The sequence below is a fragment of the Zalophus californianus genome, chromosome 1 (assembly GCF_009762305.2).
Source record: "Zalophus californianus isolate mZalCal1 chromosome 1, mZalCal1.pri.v2, whole genome shotgun sequence".
NCBI lineage: Eukaryota > Metazoa > Chordata > Mammalia > Carnivora > Otariidae > Zalophus > Zalophus californianus.
Genome location: NC_045595.1, coordinates 146,290,218 through 146,300,328, shown reverse-complemented (window position 1 = coordinate 146,300,328; position 10,111 = coordinate 146,290,218). Strand labels below are relative to the sequence as shown.

Sequence of the window (10,111 nt, the reverse complement as noted above, 5' to 3'; positions counted from 1 at the left end):
TGCACAGGGGTCGGGGGAGGAGGAGGAAGGGTTGTAGAAAGGGGGGAAATGTGAAACACCATTTTCCCTGGCCTCCCTGGCTGCGGGGAGTGAATATCACTGTGGAAATGATTCCACATCTTACCATCAAACTCCTCCAAATCTCCAGAGAGGAGAGGCCACTGGGCAGGAGGGTTAACTTGCTGACAGCCCTTGACATGCACCCTGCCAGCTCTCAGCCTGTGCATTTGTGATTACCTGGTTGCATTCTGGAAACTATCCAGTCACACCAAGGCGGGTGGCCCGCCCCTCCTCCCTGGATTGAGGAAGCAGGAAAAGGTGGCAGTTAGAGGCAGTGGGCAGACGTGCTGGGCAATGGTGGCCGGAGCTTCCCCGAGGATGGGCTTTCTCTGGGGCTTGGCTCTGCCCCTTTTCTTCTGCTGGGAAGCTGGGGCCCCCAGGAGCTCCGCAGGTAAGGAGGCGGGGGCTTCTATCCTGACAGAGCTCTGGGTGTGAGTTTCTGTACCGGCAGCCCTCTTGGGTTAATTGCAATTAACCATAAAGCTACATCTGAAGTATTTTCCTGTTGTTGATAAAGAGTATGCAAATGGCAGTGTGTCAGCTGCCCCACATCTGACACCTCGGTCTGTAGAATGAGTGACGTCCTGGTGCGGTGACTGTGGGTTTGTCTTTCTGCATGAGACTGAAGGGGGGGCAAGGGAGGCCGAGGAAAGCAATGGGCCAGGGGGGTACCCGCTGGGGATAAATCTGACTAAAGCCAAAGAAAATGGCTTGACCAGGTTCTAAATCCTCCAAGTTTATTTCCTAGCCCAGATTTCCTTTAAAAACCAGTTTTTGTGTGTGAAAAGTCTGTCACAGACTGCTTGGGGAGGGTGGATTCTGAGGGAGGCAGGGCTCTTATAAAAGAAGAGAACTAACATAGATGTGTAATAGGAACTGTGCCAAGCTTGTCGCATGCATTGTCTTTTTTTTTAATAGACTTTTTTTTTTGTAGAGTTCACAGCAAAATTGAGCAGAAAGGACAGAGATTCCCATATAACCTCTATACCCCCCCAGATATAGTCTCCCTTTCTATCAGCATCCTGAATTATCTTTTTTTTTTAAAAAGTTTATTTTTTAGAGCAGTTTTAGTTTCATGGCAAAATTGAGAGGAAGGTACAGAGATGTCCCAAGCTCTGTCTTTTTAATCCTCACAATGACCCCATAAGAGAGACACGAGTCTTATTCCTACCCACCCCTGCCCCCAGAGGTGATGGGACTAAGGCTTACCAGGATTCAACAAATCACCTGCAAAGCCAGGATTTTATTCCTCATGCGGGTAAACTCTAGACTACTTTGTCTTCTGTACACACTCATGATCTGCCAGGCTTGTGCTGCACGTTTTACATTTAATTTAATTTAATCTTCAAAACCCTACAAAATATGTACCCTTAGCTCCATTTGAGAGATGAGAAAATGCAGGCTTGGAGCCCAGATACTTGGCCAGAGTCATATGGCTGGTAAGCAGCAGAGCAGGGACTCAAACTCAGGGTCCAAAGTACACACACCTTCCTCTCTGCCAGTCTGATTTGAGGAAGGGACCGGGAAAGCTGCAGCATTCTAGTGCCATACAAGGCTGGGTAGGCTTTGCTGTGCTTGAGAAGAACTCTGATGGGCAGGAGACTTGGGTAAGGGGTGTGAGAGTCCCAGGGGGGTGTGAAGAGGCTATGGTTTGGGAAGCATGACGAGGTTTCACAGCAGGATGATATCACGGGGTTCCTGGAAAAGGTAGAAAATACTTCTGGGGAGGTCGGTGGTCAGACCACAAGAACACCTGTTTGGGCTTTAGGCTACGTAGGTTGATGCAGAACGGCTTTGACTCCACCATGTGGGGACTGAGGAAGCTCGGAGAAATATCCTGGGCCTTGAAGTGGGGAGAAGAAATTCCCGTAAAAGCATGATTTGTGAACAACTAATGAGAGTGGAAGTGGATGCTATGACTCACCTGATCTGCATGCGGGGACAGCCTGCCATTCTCACTGCATTAAAGAAGGTTGTGTGCTCTCAAGTGCCTCTTGGAGGGGACAAGGCTGTGGAGGGATGCTCAGTGACCCTTGCTGGCTTTGGGATATAAGACTTTCCCATTCCCCTTCTCCTCTGGTCCTCACCACCACAGCAAGGCAGGTAGGATAACCCGCGTTCACAAGAGAGGCTCGGAGAGGTCTGGTGACCGGCTTAGCTGGTAGGAGGCAGAGTCAGCATTTGAACCAGTCAATCACAGGACTCCAGAGCTGGTTGGCAACAGGCCTAGGGCTGGAGCCCAGTATTTGCCTCCTGGCCCAGTGCTCTTTTATCTTTGAGGGAGAGACACAAGAGGACAAACGGAGGATCTGGGGCCCCATCCTGACAGCCCGAGTAGAAGTGACCAATGACCAAATGGTACTGTACTTCCCTGGGGTCCTTGGGTACTTTTGGGCCAGTAGACCTCAGTAAAGACCATCTCAAATCTTCAGGACCCCAAAAAGCGGGGCTTATATTTTGATTCTTTTCCTTCCAAGAGTAGGGTTACTGGATAAAACACAGGACATTCACTTACATTTGAATTTCAAGTAACAAAGCTTTTTCTGTAAGTATGTCTCAAATATTACATGAGAAGTACACATACTAAAAACATAATTTGTCGTTAAAATTATTCTTTATCTGAAATTCAAATTCAAATTTAACTGGGCATCCTGTATTTTTATTTGCTAAATCTGGCAACCCTCCCCAAAAGGGTCCTTGGCCCACTTACAGAGAGAGCACTTCCTCCTCCGTAGACGGGAGAAGCACGCTTGTCCGCCCATGAAAAGATCCTGCTGTAGACCCCCAGGCAATGAATGCCACCCAACCCACCACTCATACAACCTCCGAGGATCCGTTGAGTGGACAGAGATGCTCTGCCCTGTGGAGAAATGCTAACAGCATCTCTTTAAGGAGTGACATGTGCCTCCCTTGGCTCACTGCTACCTGTGGAACATGGCTGGTTCATCATTTCTGTAGCTCCGGGGTCCCATCCCTGCCATGTCAGATGAGCAGGAATGGGAAGCTTGCCCCTTTCCCAAGAACTCGGCCTGCTCCCTTCGCTTTTGCAGCAGCCATCACCTACTCTGTCTGTGGAGGTTCCTCTCCCCCATCCTCCCAGCTACCTCTAAATACAAAACCACAGATGTTTCCTGTATTTGAAGGGTTTTTACTTCCATGGGGAAACATCTGCTGGATGAGAAAAGTATCGGTGCGAAACTGACAAGGATTCTTTCAGAAAGTTCTGAGAGTTGGGTCCCTGCTCTGTAGTTCTTGGCTCACTTGGACTTCTGCCTTCTTTGCTTCCCCTTGAAGCTGGATCCTGGCCGCATGCATTCCCTCTGATGGCTTCAGACCAATAATCAACTAGATTCTGAGGCTTGTTTGCCTCAACTGGGTCATCAGAGAACATTCTTCAAGTGATCCCACTTCCATGGCTGACACAAGGGATTGGTCTTCCTGATGATAGTGCTTCCTTCTTCCTTGTATGTATAGATGAAAAATGGCATAAAAGCAACTTCTTCCCCCCTCCCCCGGGTGTCCAGGGCGTAAACACAAGAGCGTGTATGAAGTTAGTCCACTGAGACTCATGGCTCACAATGTTGGTCTTACCCAATATAGACCCTAGCACCAGCAGACCACGTCCTTTGGTGACAACTGACCATATAGAAGAGCCTGCCATGACTCCGGGGTTCGGGACAAGTTCAGAGGGAGCATTCCAGTCCACTGACCTTGTTGAGACCTCTGTGCCAAGCCACATCCCTTTGGAAACTCAAACCCTGAGCACCCAGACCTTTGATAGGAACTTAATCCTGGCCAGCACCATTTCAGAAGCAGAGACTAGGGAAACCAAAACCATTTTTCCTGCAACAGAGACCAGGGCCTTCAGAAAAATGACACTGTCCAAGTTCATGGTTGTGATCACCACTCCTATGGAGGCATCAGCCACAAGTGGCAGCCCCATGGGAACTGGAATGACCACGGTTGAGACTGTTACAGGCAGTGATCTTGTGGAATCTGTCTCTGACACCCTTTGTACTGATGACAGCTCAGAAGAGGCAAAGAGAATCCTAATTGACATCTTGACATTGACTCACACCTCTGCAGAAGCCCAAGGCTTGGCCTCAGACAGCAGTGCCTCCTCAGACCACTCAGTTCTGGCCATCACCACCTCACAGGCCCTGGCACCTGACAAGACTGCTTCAGCTAAAGACTTGCTGTCCTACAGCATCACTGACATGGAGATTACCAATTGTAGCATTATCAAAATAATAATAACTGCCACCACCCTTAGGACCTCGGATGTAGATCTTGACCCCATAGGAAGAAAGGCCTTGTCTCCCTCTGAGGTGTCAACTGTGTTTGATTCCACCAAGGCAGAATCACACTTCACCGAGACCATGACCTCTGCAGAGACCTCAGCAGCAGCCAGTGCCACAGAACCAGCCACACCTGATACCACAGTTGAGACCCTGCTAACTGCTAATAGCAGCATAGAAGGAGAAACAATAGTAGCCGAGCCCACAACCCCCAGCACAACTTTGGTGACAGTCAGCATCAACCCCATGGAAGAAACTTCAGTCCTCTCTGTTGAGACAACAAGCCACACTGAGATGTTAGGAGCGGTTACAATCTCCACAGAGACTGGGTCAACAGTGGGTAAAGTGACTTCCCCTGCTGGGCTCTCGGCCTCGGCCTCCAGCCACACCCACATAGCCACTAGCAAGAACGCCACCCCCTCCCAGCCTTCTACCACAGACAGCACAACCCATGGGTCTGTCCCCATCAGCAGGAGCCCTTTTTCTTCTGTCCATCTGACTATGGCCAACAGCAGCCGAGAGGCAAACATCACTTTCGTCAAGACCACAACCTCAGCAAAAACTTCGAAGGCAGCCAGCAAGCCTGGAGGGAAGGCCCCCACAGCTCTGCCCACCACTGCTCAGCCAAGGTGGACCCCAGAAACTACTGAAGGTAAGGGGCTCCCACAGCTGTGATCTTGGGGATGCGGGGTTTGGAGTTTCCAGGATGTCTACGTGCTTAATAAGGGGTAGCGAGGAAGGAAAGATCCGGGGCCTATTCCGAGCCCAGTCTCTGATGTCACCTCTTCATGATCTTCTAGAGATTCTTTCGAAAGTCAGAAACAAAGCAGATTTAGGGTGGTGTATGGAAAACCTGTGCGGCTAGAAGTCTGGAGAAATGGTTTGAGATCCTGGTTTTGCCCTTAACAACCTAGTGACCCAGGACAGGTCCTTTTCCTCCCTGCTCTCTGGCCTCAGTTTCTCCACCAGTAACTGGAGGGGATTGTGATGGATGAACAATGAGGTCCTTTCCAGCTCCACCCTCCCATGACATTAACAGTTGAGTAACCACTATGTGCCAGGCGAGGCCCCAAATTTTATTCAAAAACCACAGTCCTCATGCTCTGGAAGCTTCTGGTTCAGCTAGAGCTACACAGAGGGGCACCATGTGAACATCTGGCCCAAGCTGCTGCCCTCTGAGCAGCTGGGACCTCATGAAAGTGGGGCTTACTGGATGTGTTTGCTGGGGTTGGAACCAGAGATAGTGACAATGAATGAATGAATGAATGAATGAACTAAATAAATAAAAAAATAAGGTGAAGGTTTGGGGGTTTAAAGCTACATGTCCAAGACAACAGATACTTCTCAGGGAAGAAGCCGCTCGTGAGAGGCCGCTTGGTCAGCCCAGCTCCTTGTCAGCCTGGAGCCTCCACCTCCCTCCTGACACTGTCCTTGTACCTCATCCCTTTGGTAGCCTCAGCTGGTCCTGCCTTTGTGGGCAGGTGAAATAAAAATATTAATCACAACCACCTTAGCGAACACCATTTGTATTCCAGCAGAGGAGGACATGAAAACATTTCATGGCCGGTCAGCCGTGCCACCGGCTGAATGTTCCCACCGACGTCAGGCAGGGAACTACGAGCTTTGCATGCATTATCTCTTCTAATTAAACCTTCAGAACCACCTCAGGGGGTGGATGTTATTGCCCCACCCGACAGGTGAGGAAATAGATTTAAAGACCGTGAAAACATAGCACTGGGACTCCAAACAGAAGTCTGATTCCATCTCATAGTCTCCTACTGGGCTTTCATTTTTTAAAGCTCGATTTATTAATATATTTTTATTTTAAAATGCTCTTCTTTATTTTTTGTTGATTAGATGATACATTGACATGATTTAAAATTCAATAGGTACAAAAGGGGTCAGCATAAAATGTCTCTCTCCCACAGCTGTTCCCCAGCTACCCAGCTACCTTCATACACATTAACCGAAAGAATCACTTTCTCGTGACTATTCCAGCCGTGAAATATGCATGCGGCAGCAAACACAAGCAGGATGAAAGCGATATATATTGATATCGATACAATATCAATATTGGTATCTATCTCTATCTCTAGAAATAGAGAAGTGCAATCACTTGATCAATTCTAACTGCTAGGAAGAAATGACTGCAAGGTGGCAGGTGAAGGCAAGGAAGTTAGGGCTCTACGGAAGCCAGAACTAGCATCCAGAGCTGCTAGATCCGGAAGGCTGGATTGAAACCTCTGCCAACTCAGAGCTGGACGAATTGGCTGAGGTATCCCCTCTGAGAGCCGACCTCTCTCTGGCACTCGCCCTGTCTGGATCCTTTCCTAACAGTCCATCTGGGACCTCCAGGCATCAAGAACATTCTAGATTTCACTTTCATTTCTCCTTCTTCACACTATTCTTTTGACTTCTCCAAATGTGGATGGGGCCTTTAGCCAACTTTTCTTTCACTCTTGTTGGGAAGACACTACAAGGAGTCTAGTTATTGGAAAGTGGGAATCCTCTTTCTCTTTGCAGTGAATAAATGAAAGATCCCATGTGAGCATGGACCCATTTACACATGAGAGTGAGCACAGAGGTGCAGAGGTGGGGACAGAGGCTGGGTAGCACAGGTCATGTCACGATTCCTGAACTGACCTACCCATATGTTCATCTCCTGCTTTTCTAAACTTGCAGGGGGGGATGGAGGCTTTCTCCTCCTGCAGCTGAGTGTGGCCTCCCCAGAAGACCTCACTGACCCCAGAGTGGCAGAGAGGCTGATGCAGCAGGTGAGTGGGCACTTTCTAGGCCAGGAAAGTAGAGGAGAGTTTTAGGAACTAAATCTAAGAATCTCTGCTTGGCTTGGCTTCTGCCTGTTTTTCTTGAGTTGGGAATTCCCCTTCGGAGCTAGGTAAAAAAATTCTTTCCCTCACCCCCAATTTCCTCAGGCCTTTGGAAGGTCAGGCCTTCTAGCCCTTGGAAGAAGGTCAATGATATTAATGGGCAGATAGGCAGGACTTTGGGTTACAAGTAGTAGAAACCCTACTCATTGTAGCTTATGCAGAAAAGGCAAGGTATTGGCTGAGAAACCAAGAATTGACTGTTCCAACTTCACTTATGGCTGGATCCAGCAGCTTAGACATGATCACCAAGATTTCCTTTCTCTCCTTCTCTTACCTCTTCGTTCTTTGGAATCTCCTTCCACATGTAAGGAAAGGTGGCTGTGACAGCCCCAGAGTGAAAGGCACTTCCTTCTCCCAAGACCTGCCTATTATACTGGGGAAAGACTGATCTTATTGGCCTGCAAGGGCCACCATGCCTGACAGCTCAAACTGAACCACATGGAATGAGAAGGACAAGTCCCAGAGGAACTAGGAATGCTAGCAGAAAACACCCCTCAGATGTATGTTCTAGATGGGAACCAAGATTGGGATATATTTGTATGCGTTGGGAAAATTCCCCTAAGACCCGGAACACTGGACAAAGCTTCCAGTGGTGGAATTCTGGGGTCAGAGCTTTTGGGATGGTGTGAATCATTGGAAGGTTAGACTAGGTCAGCTCAGCTTAGCTCTTGTGCCCGCATCTTGCTACCCGGGGATGAGAAGAGGGAATGTCTGGGCCCTTGAAGTTCTCTTAGTGGAATGGGGCCCATCAGGGCTCCCATAATAAGGAGTTCCCTTTGTGGGGGGGGGGGTTTGAAAACGGACAGCTAGAGAAATGACAAATGCCTACTGCACATGATAATCAAAGTAGCAAGTGTGAATCTTAGTCCAAGAGGGAAGCCAGAGGGGCGCCAAAGTGGCTCAGTCAGTTAAGTGTCCGACTCTTGGTTTCAGCTCAGGTCACAATCTCAGTGTTGTGAGGTCGAGCCGTCCATTGGGGTCTGTGCTCAGCACAGAGTCTGCTTAAGACTCTCTCTCTTTCCCTTCTCCCTCTGCCCCTCTCTCTTTCTGTCTCTATAAAATAAATAAATCTTATAAAAAAAAAAAAAGAGGGAAGCCAGAATGGTGCCAAATCTGAGCCCCCAAACTGGAAACTATTTCCGGGGTCAGAAAGAGGCCGGGGAGAAACGAGCAGGTCAGGAGCTGAGGGGCAGGAAGCAGGCCGTGCGGGTGTTGGGCATGAGCTCTTGTTGGGAGCGGGACACAGACACAGCATTCAGGGCTCAGACAAACAACAAACTTCGGAGCCATATAGATCTGGGGGTGAATTCCACTTCATAAATGTGTGACCTTGGGTAAGCTATTCCATATTATTTTCCTCCCTTATAAAATGAAGTTGCTACTACCTGCTTTATAAGGTTATTGTGAGGGTAAATGACACAATGTGCATGAAGCACCTAGCCCATGCCCAGCCTGTGGGGGGCTCGGGAAGGGTTGCTGACCTCCTCGTATGTTCTCTCCCATTGTCCCTTCCTGTCCTTGGCCTATGGTGAACTCATGGGCCAAATTTGGGCTGGAAGGACCTCCTGCTCCTTGTGCCCTCCAGCTCTACCAAGAACTGCATACCCACGTGCCTCCCATCCACGTCTCTCTGCTGCGCGTCAGGAGGGGCTAAGAAACATCCCCTGCAGCCAGGCTTGGCTGTGTGCCCAAGGGGGCAGTGCTGCCTGCAGCCTGGGAACCTCCCCTACCCCAGACTGGAGCTACGGTACTGCACTGAGATATACCTGGAAGCTTCCCAAGAGGTCAGCCGGCCTAAGCCCTTACTCCAGACATGGCAGCGGGACCCTGGCTCACGTATGCCTCAGTGTGTGTGTGTGTGTGTGTGTGTGTGTGTGTGTGTGTGTGTGTGTGTGTGTGATGGTGGGTGGGGGTGGAGGAGGAACTTCCCTTGTTCCAAAGATGTCCTTGGACTTCCTTTAGCACAGCGTTATGTTTCAGTAAAGAGCGATCTGATCACCTATCTGTCCACCTTCTTTGTGCTTCCATCAGACATTAAAATTACACACAGTGTGGTCCAGAGGTTATCTATTTGATCCATATGGGGTTTTTTTTGACATTTTTATGATACAGGGATTTCGTGCATCCTCCTTACTCTCTCTCTCCTTCATTCTTCCCTGGTTCTTGGTTTGGACCTCAATTACAGCACTTACTGAGGCTGGCCCTGGAGCCTGTTGAACTCTGAGCTCCTTCAGAGCAAAACCCATATGTATCTCAGTATCCCCTGAACCTGGCCTGTAGTAGGAGCACAGAGAATGTTTGTTGGATTGACTTGAATTTCAAGTTCTGGACACAAGCAGATCACAAGAAGGTCTGCAATACAAAATTATTCCTCCCCTCTAGCTCATAAGTCAAGTTATTATTATTATTTTTGAAAAATTAAATGTGGCTATGGGGCACCTGGGTGGCTCAGTTGGTTAAGTGTCCGACTCTTGATTTCGGCTCGGGTCATGATCTCAGGGTTGTGAGATCGAGCCCCGCTTCAGGCTCTGTGCTGGGCGTGAAACCTGCTTGAGATTCTCTCTCTCTCTCTCTCTCTCTCCCCCTCTGCCCCTACCCTGCCCCTAAAAAAAATTAAATGTAGTTAATCTCTTTTCCATTGTTATGATTTTACAATTCTGAAAAATTCAAAAGGACCAAGAGAAAAAGACAAATAGAAAGAGGAGTGGAAGAGAAAGAAAAACATTTCTAAAATCCCACTCCTTATGTACAACTATTGTTAGTGTATACATTCAACCTCCCTGCTTGGTCTAAGATACCTTGCATTCAATATTTCCAAAGTCAGAGTCTTAATCTTTCCCCTAAACCGGCTCTGCCTGAGTCTTC

General features: G+C 48.6%; 1 protein-coding gene across 3 annotated transcripts; it reads left to right on the top strand.

Annotated features, from left to right (window-relative positions):
- The first annotated feature begins 319 nt into the window (after nucleotides 1-319).
- Nucleotides 320-9,335, top strand: MUC20 (mucin 20, cell surface associated). Of its 3 annotated transcripts, none has more exons than XM_027587756.2 (4): nucleotides 320-451; nucleotides 3,661-5,010; nucleotides 7,041-7,132; nucleotides 8,832-9,332. In XM_027587756.2, the coding sequence occupies exons 1-4, from the start codon at nucleotides 355-357 to the stop codon at nucleotides 8,898-8,900; spliced, it is 1,608 nt and encodes a 535-aa protein (XP_027443557.2). In that variant the 5' UTR covers nucleotides 320-354; the 3' UTR covers nucleotides 8,901-9,332. The 3 variants fall into 3 exon arrangements, with proteins under 3 accessions (XP_027443557.2, XP_027443558.2, XP_027443559.2); XM_027587757.2 differs by having other exon boundaries at nucleotides 331-451; nucleotides 4,147-5,010; nucleotides 8,832-9,335; XM_027587758.2 differs by having other exon boundaries at nucleotides 344-451; nucleotides 4,420-5,010; nucleotides 8,832-9,333.
- Nucleotides 9,336-10,111: the final 776 nt, after the last annotated feature.